Source organism: Carcharodon carcharias, chromosome 5 (assembly GCF_017639515.1).
Source record: "Carcharodon carcharias isolate sCarCar2 chromosome 5, sCarCar2.pri, whole genome shotgun sequence".
In the NCBI taxonomy this organism is placed as follows: domain Eukaryota; kingdom Metazoa; phylum Chordata; class Chondrichthyes; order Lamniformes; family Lamnidae; genus Carcharodon; species Carcharodon carcharias.
Genome location: NC_054471.1, coordinates 27065994 through 27080036, shown reverse-complemented (window position 1 = coordinate 27080036; position 14043 = coordinate 27065994). Strand labels below are relative to the sequence as shown.

At 42.8% G+C, this 14043-nt stretch overlaps 1 protein-coding gene across 2 annotated transcripts in view; it reads right to left on the bottom strand.

Moving 5' to 3' along the window:
* Positions 1–14043, bottom strand: part of LOC121278188 (CSC1-like protein 2) — a 67506-nt gene that overhangs the window by 14611 nt on the left and 38852 nt on the right. For both annotated transcript variants that reach the window (XM_041188347.1, XM_041188348.1), the window contains 5 exons: positions 13517–13650; positions 7193–7330; positions 4989–5142; positions 4225–4331; positions 1730–1816 (listed from right to left, as the gene is read on the bottom strand). In XM_041188347.1, the coding sequence (XP_041044281.1) occupies positions 1730–1816; positions 4225–4331; positions 4989–5142; positions 7193–7330; positions 13517–13650 (620 nt within the window). The remainder of the gene's footprint in view (positions 1–1729; positions 1817–4224; positions 4332–4988; positions 5143–7192; positions 7331–13516; positions 13651–14043) is intronic.

Genomic DNA, 14043 nt, shown 5'->3' with positions numbered 1-14043 from the left:
AAAAGAAATCTACCAGGTCCCTCTGAATAGCAACATTTCGACCCTCACCTTTTTTTAAAAAAAATGTTTTGCTTTTCTATTTTTCCTATCAAAGTGAATAACTTCACATTTTTCCACATTAGACTCCAACTGCCACATTCTGATCCACTCAGTTAACCTGTTTAAATCTTTTTGCAGCCTCTTTGTGTTTTCCTCATAGCTGACCTTCCCATCTAACTGTATCATCAGCAAACTTGGATACACTGCACTTGGTCTCCTCATCTAAGTCATTAATGTATATTGTACATAGATGGGGCACAAGCACTAAATCTTGTGCTACCCAACTAATTTAAGTCTGCCAATCCAAAATTGACCTGTTTATTCCTACTGTTTTCTGTCAGTGAGCCAATCCTCAATTCAGGTTAATATGTTATCCGCAAACCCAGGAATTCAAATTGCATGTTAAAACCTCTTGTGTGGCATCTGACTGACTGCTTTTTCAAAATTCAGATAGACTGCATCCACTGGTTGTCCCCTAACTACCCAGCTAGTTACATCCTCAAAAAACTGATACAGATTCGTCAAAAAATTATTTCCCCTTCATAAGTCCATTTTGACTCTGCCCGATCATTTAATGATTTTTTAATTCCCCGTTGTCAACTCCCTAATAATGTATTCTAGCATTTTCCCGACTACTGATATCATGCTAACTGGCCTGTGGTTCCCTGTTTGCCCCTCTCCCTCCTTTCTTGAATAGCAGGGTTATGTCTATTACCTTACAATCTATGGCAACCATTCTGGAATCTAGAGAAACCAAGACAATCATAACCAACCCATCCACTATCTCTCAGCCACATCTTTTAAAAACCCAAGGGAATCAGCCATCTGGTTTAGAGAATTTGTTGGCTTTTAGTCCAAGTAAATTTCTCCAGTATTTTTTAGCTAATATTAATATCTTCAAGCTCCTCGTTTTACTAGACCCTTGATTCCCCATTACTTCTGCAATGTTTTTCTGTGTTTTCTACAGATGTGAAGACAGATACAAAGTATTTGTTTAATTACTCTGCCATGTCCTTGTTTCCCATGATAATTCCTCTTGTCTCTGCCTCTAAGGAATCCACATTTACTTTCACTAATCTTGTTTTTCTATACCTATAGAAGCTTATACAGTCTCTTTTTGTAATGTATTTATTTATGTATTTCTATAGTGCTTTTCATATCCCTCAAACACTCCAACATGCCTCACATACAATGAACTACTTTATCATTAAGTAGACAGACTTAGGACAGAGGGTTTGAGTTTATGAATGTGAACTAGTTTCCATTAAAATCTGGAAATAAGTTGGTAGCAATGAAAGTAACCATAAACCTGTCAAGTTGTTGTAAAAACAAACTAGTTCGCTAATGTCCTTTAAAAGGTGGCAACATTCTCATCCTTACCAATGTTCCCTGTAAACTACAGGCATGCGTGCTCGCACAACAACCCAGAACATACCAGCACAGACTGCACCGATGAATGGGCTGTGCACACAAAACAAACATTTAGAGGGTTGCTGGCCCTTATCTGGTCTGATTTGCATGCAACTTAGTCCCACAGTAACACAGTTGGCTCTCAACTGCCCTCTGCTGGCCACTGAGCTGCATCAATTCGGATTGACAGGACGGATAATAAATGCAGCATCGCCCATATCCCGAAAATGAATTTTTAAAAAATGATGTGGCTCTGGTTCAGAGTTGATTGAGCTCTTACCTAGTGAGGCCCAGGGAAGGCAGGATCAGCACCATTGTAATGAGGAAGCTGTAGAGTTTGTGCATGGTGACACGGTTTTCTGCAGACCTGTGGAAAACAGGAATGTCAAAAAGATGGATGGACAACTTCAGAAAGTGAACAAATCCCCAAAAAGCTGCCAGGGCCCCATTCCTGGACTAGGCCTCAGAGTTACCAGGGAACACTGAACACAGCTACAGAAAGCAATGTCATGTTTGACTTGGTCCTGTTTTTTTTTAAGGTGAAATCAGTGGCTCGGGGAATTCCAAGCGTTTTGCTCGCTAAAATTAACTCCCATGATGTCAAGGGGAATATTATGAGATGTACTCCAAATTGGCTAAAGGACGGTACAAATAGCATTGTTTCCAAATGATGTTCAGTTACTAGTGGGGCCTGGTCACTAGTGATTCCACAAGGCCCCAAGCTGAATCTCTTCCTGTTTTATTAATGAATTTAAACAGAGTGTATGTAGTGCAGATGAAAAACTGTGTGGTCAAGTCAAACTTAGGAGCTTATTCCATATTTAAAATCATTAAAGGTACAAGGATCATAGGAAAAGGACTAAATCATTTGGCTTTTCAAGACTGTCCTGCCACCATTCGATAGTTAATCTGGATCTTAATTCCAACCTCCAGCCATGGTTCCACATCCATTAAAACACTTCACTCGCAAAAAAATCTATCAATCTCTGATTGAAAATTATTGACTGAACTAGCATCTACTCTTTTTTATGGGAAGGAGTGGGAGTCAGGGAAGATTCTGGTGAATCTGCAATGCACACCTTCCAAAGCCAACAATATATCCTAAGATGTAGTGCCCAGAACTGTGCACAGTTCTCCAGGTGTGGTCTGATCAGAATTTTGTACAGCTGTAACAAAACTTCATCCCCTTTATATTCTAGTCCTCTAGTTATGAAGGCTATAATTCTATTGGCCTTTATAGAACTTGCAAACTGGTGAGTCGTTTAAGACAGTGGTTCTCAAACTGGGGTCCACAGGCCCCTGGAGGCTTGCCAGACTAGGGCCGGTCTTGCAGGTGGGCAACCGGAGACAGACTTGGTAAAGCCAAGAGGTGGGAGCAGAGTGCAGCCACCACGTCCTCAATGCAGACTGGTCTTCCTGTCTCATGAGGAGGGGAGGGCACATGGAGTGCTAAGAGTGGCACAAAGATGACTATGTCTATAAAAAAAAAATTCTTAAGCGTTATTGAAACCGTCATTGAATGTGGTACTTTTATATTACGTAGTATTACCGTGCTATTTTGGATAATAACCAGTTCACCTTTGAAGGACCATAATTATTCACAGAAATGTCTTGAATTGGTTCTCTTTCATGTTTCCTTCAGGGTAGGAAGGGGAAGACAGGAATCAGTCCAATAAGAAGTTGAATGAGTGCATAAGTAGCTGATGACCTTCAATTGCTTAAAGGCTAATAAAATGGTGAAGGCAGTAGAGTTGACAATTTGCTGCAATTAAATAGGATGGGAGGACCAGAGGTTATGTAAGGCCAGATCTAGGGTTAGATCTCAGGAGGTGGTTCTTTTCCCAGAGGAACAGCAGACTTTTGGAACGTGCTGCAGCCAGTTAACTGAATTCCTTCAAATGAAAGCTGGACCGGTTTCTGGCCAGGACGGAGATCACCTCGAACAAAAGGTAAGCACAGCACAGAATTATCAGGGCCAGGGTGATCTCCTGGACTAGTTCCCATTGCCTAAAGGGACTGGAGAGGAACTCCCTAGATTTGTCCCAATTTACCCTAGCTTTCTTAATCTAGTATTTTGCCTCTCCCAGGAGATCACTTGGTTTCAGGTGGACTAGGAATTGTACATATCATGATGCACAAAGTATCAAAAGAGTGTAGGACAGGCTGGATGGATCAGAGGGTCTTTTCCTGTCCGTCATTGTCCTAACTCAGTGATGTGCTCCAGTTGAAGAAACAATTAAAGATAAGACTTGAGCAAAGAACAACTCAAGTGAATCAATTAACTAACTCAAATTTTCAATAAATCACATAAAACATTTACCCAGGTGAGAAGTATTTTTGAATTGAACCAAACAGTTCAAACAGGTTTCTGCTTTGACCTGTGTTGGGTTAGCTGATCTCAGGCACTAGTTAACAACAGTGCTACAAATTTTCCATGGTGCCCAGTTAAGTGGTCAAATCTCCATGGTTTGCCACCATCCCGCTGTACAGTTTGAGAGTGTATTGTGTGTTGTGTGTGTGAGACGAGGACAAGATCTGCTTCAATACAAATGCCCCTTTTTGGATCCCTGAAGTGTGTTGTTCCTAACCAGGACCAAATGTGCCCTGGTTGGATGGCCAATCATGAACCCCACCCCAGCAACATGTCAACACTTTCAGGGGGAAGCTGAGGTAGAGGAAATGTTCAATGGGTTTTTTAAGAGAAACAGCAAGAGAAATATATTGAAAAGGAAAGGAGTTCTTACAGATATACATGCATGATTACAGATTTCCTACCTTGTCCAGTGACCCTCGAATAAGGTTGAATAGTACACTATTGTGGGCAGCAGAGAAGAGAAGGCCCACAGCAGGAGCGTGGGGAAGAACTGGCTGATGACAGGATTCTGCATTCAAAGACAATGAAAAGGTCAGTGAAACTGGTAATTGTTATCTGACATAAAATGAATTCAAAAAAGAGAAAATACAGTCCACCAGCACAGGTAAGAGAACATTTACCTCCAGGGCCAGAAGGTGGGCTGTTCAAATCCCATTACTCAAAACTCATTTGTTTTACAAAGGGTGTTTCATAACAGGAGAGGTTTCTGTTGGAAGGGAGGGGGTGGGATGTGGCTAAAGAAAGCTGTGCGTTAAAGCTTAAATCTAGAGTTGACAGGGGAGAGGAGGGACTGTGGTGTTAGAGTTACAATCTGGAATGGTACGAACGGAAGCCAGAAGGTTCTCCAGTTGGCTTATTGTGGTACTGATCCCAACGGAGGAGGAGGATCCTAGAATCAATCGTCAGTCTAAGAAGGGATAGCTGACCCTTAGCAGAGCAGCAGTAGAATATATCTGGAGTGGCCGGGAAAGTGAAAAGTCAGCCAGGATTCCCGCTAACTAGTGACGTTAATGAGGTTGGGTTACGATATCCCCCCACTCCCAACAGTCAAGAGAGACTGGTGGCACCCAATATCTGCTGTCTCACACAAGGAACCAGCACCTTCAACAGGAGAGGAGAAAACTGGATGGGGAGAAAAACGAGAGAGAAAAACATCCTTACTTACATTGAGGTAACGGATGGGCTGGGTGACATTGAACTTGTCCATGGTGGACAGCACAATTGATGGAGTGGTGAGAAAAAACAGCAAAATGAACAGTAGAAAGTTTATTAAGATGCAGCGACTCCACCAGTGAATTCCCTGGACAGAGATGTTCTCCCTGAAGGCAAACAAGAGAAAGCACAACATTAAGAACTAGGGTCCCCAGTCAACACATAGCACGTGCCCCCACCTCCACCAACTCCTCCCTTCCAATCAACAGTTGAAATATCTTGCCAACACTCCTAGCTCACATTTTTACAAAGCACTGGGGCAGAATTTAATAGTTACGTAGGTTCCATCAATAATAACGAGTTTTATATTCCAGATCTATTTAATTAATTGATTTGTACTCCTGACTCTAGATCATTAGTCCTGGCCTCTGGATTACTCATCTATTAACATAACCGCTAAGCTATCGTACCCATCTCTTAGAATAAAGAGAAACTGTTTCCAATGCTTGAAGGGTCAGTAACTATAAAATATCAGTTTCAGGTGAAATTCAAAGAACAGGCAACATAAGGAAAAATGTGTTTTTTTAACCAAAAATAGATGATTCAGAAGGGAATTGAAAAAGCAAATAAGAGAACAAAGAGAGAGTATGAAAAAGACTGACAACTAACAATAAAGAGAGTCCAAAAGTCTTCTCCAGGTATATAAATAGTGAAAGGGTGGGAAGTGGGGTCAATTAGGGACCAAAAAGGGGATTAACGATTGGAGGCAGGGGGCATGGCTGAGGTAGTAAATGAATACTTTGCATCTGTCTTCAACAATATCTTCCTTGTTGTCCAGGTCATATGAAAATGAGGTAGTTCAGACACTTGAAGGGATTAAAATTAATGAGGAGGTATTGGATAAGCTGCCTGTACTTAAAAGTTGATAAGGCACCAGGTCTGGCAGAGATGCATCCAAGGACAATGAAGGAAGTGACAGTGGAAATTATGGAGCCACTGGACAGAATTTTCCAATCTTCCTTAGACTCAGTGGGAGTGCCAAAGTACTGGAGAATTGCAAATGTTACATCTAGTTCAAAAAAGGGTGTAAAGATAAGCCCAGCAACTATCAGCCAGTCAGCTTAACTTCAATAGTGGAGAGTTAGAACCCCTGCTCTTTCTGATATATATTAATCACCTAGACCTTGGAGCAGAGGTACAATTTCAAAATTCACAGATAATACAAAATTTGGAAGTATTACGGGTCATGAGGAGGTTAGTGTAGAACTTCAAAAGGACATAGACAGGTTGGTGGAATGGGCGGACAAATGGCAGATGAAATTTAATGTAGAGAAGTGTGAAGTGATTCATTTTGGTGGCAAAAACACAGAGAGACAATGTAAACTAAAGAGTACATTTCTAAATAAGGAGCAGAGTGACCTGGAATCTTATATGCATAAATCATTGAAAGTGGCATGACAAGGTTGACAGAGCGGTTAATAAAGCACACCAATAGAGGCCTGGAGTACAGAAGTGAGTAAGTTATGATAAGCTGTATAAAACACTGGTTCAACCTCAGTTGAAGTACTGGATCCAGTTCTGGCCACCCCACTTTAGGAAAGATGTGAAAGTATTTGAGAGGGTGCAGAAAAGATTCACGAGAATGGTTCCAGGGATGAGGAATATTAGTTGCGTGGATAGTTTAGAGAAGTTGGAAGTGGTGTTCTTGTATGTGACATTAGGAAAAACTTTCTCAGGTAGTGAGTGGCTAGGATCTGGAATGTACTGTCTGAGAGTATGGTGGAGGCAGGGTCAACTGAGGCTTTCAAAAAGGAATTGGATAATTATCTCAAAAAAGAAAAATTTGCAGGGCTACAGGGAAAAGGCGCTAGATGAATTGCTCCTTCAAAGGGCCCCCACAGACCAAATGGCCTCTTCTTTTAAAACAATTCTTTTGCAGAGTGTGGGGGTCACTAGGGTTTGGAATGAACTGCCTGTTAGGGCGGTGGAGGCAAGTTCAACTGTAGCATCTAAAAGGAAATTGGATAATTAATTGAGGGAGAAGCAAATTTCAGGGATATGAGGAAAGACTGATTCAGTGGGACTAACTGGATTGCTCTTCGAAAGAGCCGGATCAGACTCGATGTGCCAAATGGTCTCCTCCTGTGCTGTACTATTGCTAAGATTTATGGGAGAAAATGTGAAAATAAAACAATTTTTGGATTTGCTGTCCGTTACCAGTAAATATTCTTGGGATCTGGTGCATAGGCCACGTTCCATTTGAAAACTCCGAGATTCTGGCTGTAGGACGAAGGCTGTGTTTCGCACTGATAGTTACAGCCCTGGCACCTGAAGGCATTGAAATCTCTGAGGACACTAAAGAAACAGAACAGGCACTTTTACACAGAACTGCATAAAATTTGCAGCACAGCAACAGGCCATTCGGCTCAGTTAGTCTGTACTGCTGTTTCTACTCCCACTATGTCTCCTGCCAACGCAAGATGGCCATGAAAGATGGCCACTGATACCTGTCAGCACATGTACTGGTCCACGTAAGTGCAGGAAACCAATGACATCACAGTGTATATTGCACTGTGAGACATTCTAACACACATTATGTATCACATGGTGACACAGTGACACACAGTATTATGCATCACAGTGACACTAGTCTAACACACAGTATTATGTATCATATGGTGACACAGTGTGACACACAGTATTATGTATTTCACTGTGACACAGTATTATGTATCTCACTGTAACACAGTCTAACACAGTATTATATTATCTCCATTGTAGCACAATCTAACACACAGTATTATGTATTTCACTGTGATACTGTCTAACACACTATTATATATCTCACTTCTGAGTCATTTGGACTCGAAACTTTAACTGTATCCCTCTCCGCAGATGCTGTCAGATCTGCTGAGTTTTTCCATGTATTTTAATTTTTGTTCTAGATTTCCAGCAACAGCAGTATTTTGCTTTTATTTTATTATATATCTCACTGTGACACAGACTAACACAGTATTATATATCTCGATGTGAGTCCAACACACAGTATTACATATCTCACTGACACAGTCTAACACAGTATTTTATTTCTCACTGTGACACTGTCTAACATACAGTATTATGTATTGCATTGTGACAGTCTAACACACAGTATTATATAGCTGTCTGTGACACAGTCCAACACACAGTATTACATATCTCACTGTGACACTGTCTAACATACAGTATTATGTATTGCATTGTGACAGTCTAACACACAGTATTATATAGCTGTCTGTGACACAGTCCAACACACAGTATTACATATCTCACTGTCACACTGTCTAACACACAGTATGACTCTTGAACCCTCAGCCTTGAATGCTCAGACTCTCCAAATAATTTCATATTCCTCTCACAATGACATAACAGAGTTAAATTCCAGAACTGCACATTGACAGCATTGACAACAAACACAGCCTCCTGTTCCTGACAAATATCTGGAGGCTTGTGCCAAAATTGGGAGAGCTACCCCACAGATAAGCAAGAGCCTGACATAGTCATACTCAAGGAAGCATACCTTACAGACAACGTCCCAGTCACCACCATCATCATCATCCACAAGTGGCGGCACAGTGGTATATGAACATGTGAATTAGGAGCAGGAGTAGACTACTCAGCTTTTCATGGCTGAACTGATTGAGGCCTCAACTCCACATTCCACCGATCCCGAATAAGCTTTGTTAGTCAAGAATCTATCACCTGCTGCCTTAAAAATATTTATTTACTCTACCTCCACCAATTTCTGGGAAGAGAGTTCCAAAGATTGACAACTCACAGAGAAAAAATTTCTTCTCATCCCTTATTTTTAAACTGTGTTCCCTAGTTCTCATGTTGCCCTGGGAGTTCTTAATGTCAACTCTGGACACCTTGAAATCTCAGGATCAGGTCAAACATGGGCAAGGAAACATCCTGCTGATTGCCATGTACTGCCCTTCCTCAGCTGATGAATCAGTACTCCACCATGTTGAACACCGCTTGGAGGAATCACTGAGGGTGACAGGGCACAGAATGTACTCTGGGTGGGGGAACTTCAATGTCCATCACCAAGAGTGGCTCGGCAGCACAACTACTGACTGAGCTGGCTGGGACCTAAATGACATAGCTGCTAGACTGAGTCTGGGGGAGGTGGTGAGGGAACCAATAGGAGGGAAAAATCTACCTGACCTCATCTTCACCAATGTACTTGTCACAGATGTATCTGCTGATGATCACATTGGTAGGAATGACCATCTTATAGACCTTCTGGAGGCTAAGTCCCATCTTCACATTGAGGATACCCTACATCATATGGTGTGGCACTGCCACTGTCCTAAATGGGGTAGACTTCGGACACAACTCAAAACTGAGCAGTTGTGAGGCACTGTGGGTCATCAGTAGCAGCAGGATACAACCACAACATGTAACCTCATGGTCCGGAATATCCCCCACTCTACCATTACCATCAAGCCAGGGGATCAACCCTGGTTCAATGAAGAGTGCAGGAGGGCTTGCCAGGAGCAGCACCACCAGACATACCTAAAACCGAGGTGTCAAACTGAAGCTACAACACAGGATTACATGCGTGCTAAACAGCGAGAGCATGCAATAAACAGAGCTAAGCGATCCCACAACCAACAGATCAGATCTAAGCTCTGCAGTCCCGCCACATCCAGTCGTGAATATTGGTGGACAATTAAGCAACTCACTGGAGAAAAAGGCTCCACAAATATCCCCATCCTCAATGATGGGGGAGTACAGCACCTGTGCAAAAGGTAAGGCTGAAGCATTTGCAACAGTCTTCAGCGAGAAGTGCTGAGTGGATGATCCATCTTGGCCTTCTCCTAAAGTCCCCAGCATCACAAATGCCAACCTTCAGCCAATTCGATTCACTCCAAGTGATATCAAGAAACGGCTGAAGGCACTGGATGCCGCAAAGGCTATTGACCCTGACAACATTCCAGAAGACACGCTCCAGAACTGGAGGCATCCTTAGTTAAGCTGTTCCAGTACAAACACAACACCGGCATCTCCCAGCAATGTGGAAAACTGCCCAGGTATATCCTGTCCACAAAAAGCAGGACAAATCCAACCTGACCAATTACCAGCCCATCAGTCTGTTTTCGATCATCAGCAAAATGGTGGAGGGGGTTGTTAACAGAGCTATCAAGTGGCACTTACTCAACAATAACCTCATTAATACTCATTTTGGATTCCTCTAGGACCACTCAGCTCCTGACCTCATTACAGCCTTAGTCCAAACATGGACAAAAGAGTTGAACTCCAGAGATGAGATGAGAGTGACTGCCCTTGACATCAAGGCAACACTTGAGTGAGTGTGACACCAAGGAGCCCGAGCAAAACTAGAGTCAATGGGAATCAGGGGGAAAACTCTCCACTGGTTGGAGTCATACCTAGCACAAAGAAAGATGGTTGTGGTTGTTGGAAGTCAATCATCTCAGTCCCAGGACATCACTGCAGGTGTTCCTCAGGGGTAGTGTCCTAGGCCCAACCATCTTCAGCTGCTTTGTATCATTAAAGATCAGAAATTCGGATGGTTGCACAGCATTCTGCACCATTCGCGACCCCTCAGATACTGAAGCAGTCCATGCCCGTATGCAGCAAGACCTGGACAACATTCCGGCTTGGGCTGATAAGTGGCAAGTAACATTTGTGTCACACAAGTGCCAGGTAATAACCATCTCCGACAAGAGAGAATCCAACCATCTCCCCTTGACATTCAACGGCATTACCATCACTGAATCCCCCAGTAGCAACATCATGGAGGTTACCATTGACTAGAAAATGAACCTGACCAGCCAGGACCAGCCATCAGGCTGAATATAGGACTAAAGGGGAAGTGAAAAGACTAATAAGAAAAGCAACGAAAGTGGTACAAGAAAGTTTAGGGCCAATTAGGGATAAAAAGGCGACTTGCATGTGAAGGCAGGAAAAATAGCGGAGGTATTAAACAAGTACTTTGCATCTGTCTTTGCAAAGTGAGAAGATGCGACCCAGGCCGAAATGAGAGAGGAGGTAACTAGTACACTGGAAAAATTTACAATTGAGAAGGAGGAGCTGTTAGAAAGGATACCTTTACTTAAAATAGACAAGGCAACAGGACCGGATGAGATGCATCCAAGGGTACTGAGGGAAGTGAGTGTGGAAATTTTAGAGGCACTAGTGATAATCTTCCAGTCTTCCTTAGACACAGGGGAGGTGCCAGAGGACTGGAGAACTGTGAATGTTACACCCTTGTTCAAAAAGTGGTGCAAGGATAAAGCCAGAAATTACAGACCCATGAGTTTGACCTCAGTAGTCGGGGAAACTTCTGGAAACTATAGTTCGTGACAAAATCAATAGTCACTTAGACAAGTGCAGATTGATTAAGGAGAGCCAGCATGGATTAATTAAGGAACATCATGTTTAACTAACTTGCTGGAATTTTTTGAGGAGGTAACAGATGAGGTTGATAAGGGAAATACTGTGGCGTGGTATATATGGATTTTCAAAAGGCATTTGATACAGTGCCACAGAATAGACTCGTGTGCAAAATCCTAGCTCATGGGATAAAAGGGAAAGCAGGCACTTGGATAAGAAATTGGCTGAGTGACAGGAAACAGAGAGCAGTGATAAATGGTTGTTTTCAGATTGGATGTAAGTTTGTAGTGGAGTTCCCCAGGGGTCAGTGTTGGGACCCTTGCTCTTCCTGATATATATTAATGACCTAGATTGTGGTGTTCAGAACATGATTTCAAAATCTGCAGATGATATGATGATTGGAAATATTGTCAACTGTGATGAGGTACTCTTGAACTTCAAAAGGACATAGACATGTTGGTGGATTGGGCAGACAAGTGGAAGATGACGTTCAATGCAGAGAAGTATGAAGTGATTCATTTTGGCAGGAAGAATATGGAGAGGCAGTATAAAATAAAGGGAGAAACTTTAAAGGAGGTGCAGGAACAGAGGGACCTTGGTGCATATGTACATAGGTCATTGAAGATGGCAGGGTATGTTGAGAGAACATTTAATAAAGCATATAGTATCTTAGGCTTTATTAATAGGGGCATTGAGTACAAGAGTAAGGAGGTCATGTTGAACTTGTATAAGACTTGTATAATAGTTAGGCCTCATGTGGAGTACTACGTCCAGTTCTGGGCACCATACTGGAGGAAGGATGTGAAGGTATTGGAGAGAGTACAGAGGTGATTCACAAGAATAATTCCAGTGATAAAGAACTAATTGTAGCTATGAGGAAAGATTGGAGAGGTTGGGACTGTTTTCCTTGGAGAAAAGAAGGCTGAGAGGCGACTTTGTAGAGCTAGTCAAGATCTTGAGGGGTATGGACAGGGTAAATAATGAGAAACTGTTCCCACTCAAGAGAGCATCAAGAACTAGAGGGCACAAATTCAAAATAATTGGCAAAAGGAGTAAATCTGATGTGAAGAAAACTTTTTTCACCCAGAGGGTGGTTGGAGTCTGGAACGAACTTCCTGAGAGGATGGTGGAGGCAGGTTCGACTGGGATATTCAAAAAGGAATTGGATTGCTACCTGAAAAGAGAGAATGTGTAAGGTTACGGGGATAAGGCAGGGGATTGGGACTAGGTAGAACACTCTTTCTGAGAGCCAGTGCAGACTTGGTGGGCCGAAAGGCCCCCTTGTGCACTGTAAAAAATTCTATGATATAAATACTGCGGCTACAAGGGCAGTTCAGAGACTGGGAATTCTGCGGAGAGTAACTCACCTCCTAACTCCCCAAAGCCAGCCCACCATCTTCAAGACAGAAGTCAGGAGTGTGATGGAATTTTCCCCACTTGCCTGGGTGAGTGCAGCTCCAACAACACTCAAGAAGCTCAACACCATCCAGGACAAAGCAGCCCACTTATTTGGCGCCCCATCCACCACCTTCAACGTCCACTCCCTCCACCACATGCACAGTGGCAGCAGTGCATACCATCTACAATATGCACTACAGCACTCACTAAGGCTGCTTCGACAGCACCTTCCAAATAGAACCTCTGCCAACTAGAGGGACAAGGGCAGCAGACAGTTGGGAACACCACCAACTGGAAGGTCCCCCCAAGTCACTCACCATCCTGACTTGGAAATATATCGCCGCTCCTTCACTGCCGCTGAGTCAAAATCCTGGAACTCCCTCCCTAACAGCACTGTGGGTGTATCTACACCACATGGACTGCAGTGGTTCAAGAAGGCAGCTCACCACCACCTTCTCAAGGGCAATTAAGGATGGTCAACAAAAATGCTGGCCGTTGAAAAAAATTTTTAAAAAGATAAACACAAGAGCGAGAATGATTATGTTGATAGGGTCACATTTGGAGCCTGTATACCAGCTCACCAGCTGGGTTGAATGGTTTGATTCTGTACTGTGGAATTTATGTAATTCTTTGTAACACCTACGATAGCACATTTTAATAGAAGTGCAGAGTAAAATTCCCAATTCCTGCTAAAAAATCAACCAACTAATTGTCAGCTTTCTGTGGTTCAAGTCCCAGACTTACAGGGCTGCCATGGCTTCATCCTGGAAGGTAATGAAAGCGAGTCCGACCGATTTCCGATCTAACACTTCCTTCTCCTGGGTGTACTTGTTCATAATTTCAGTCTCCAGATTAGTGTAATATTCCACTGCATCCACCTGTCAGAGAAAAGCCAGAGTTTTGCGATGTGTTGCCAACCAAGAAAAATTCTTAGAAAAGAACTAAAAAAAAGTTTTGAAAATGTAGTTACCCGAGTCAGGAGACCGACCTGGCAGACAGGGCAAGCTAGATGGGCCAGTGACCGTCTTGAACCGCTGCAGTCCATGTGGTGTAGGTACACCCACAGCACTGTTAGGAAGGGAGTTCCAGGATTTTGACTCAGCAACAATGAAGGAACGGCGATATATTTCCAAGTCAGGATGATGAGTGACTTGGAGGGGAACTTCCAGGTGGTGGTGTTCCCATTTATCTGCTGCCCTTGTTCTTCTAGATGGTAGTGGTCGTGGGTTTGGAAGGTGCAGTCTAAGGAGCCTTGGTGAATTCCTACAGTG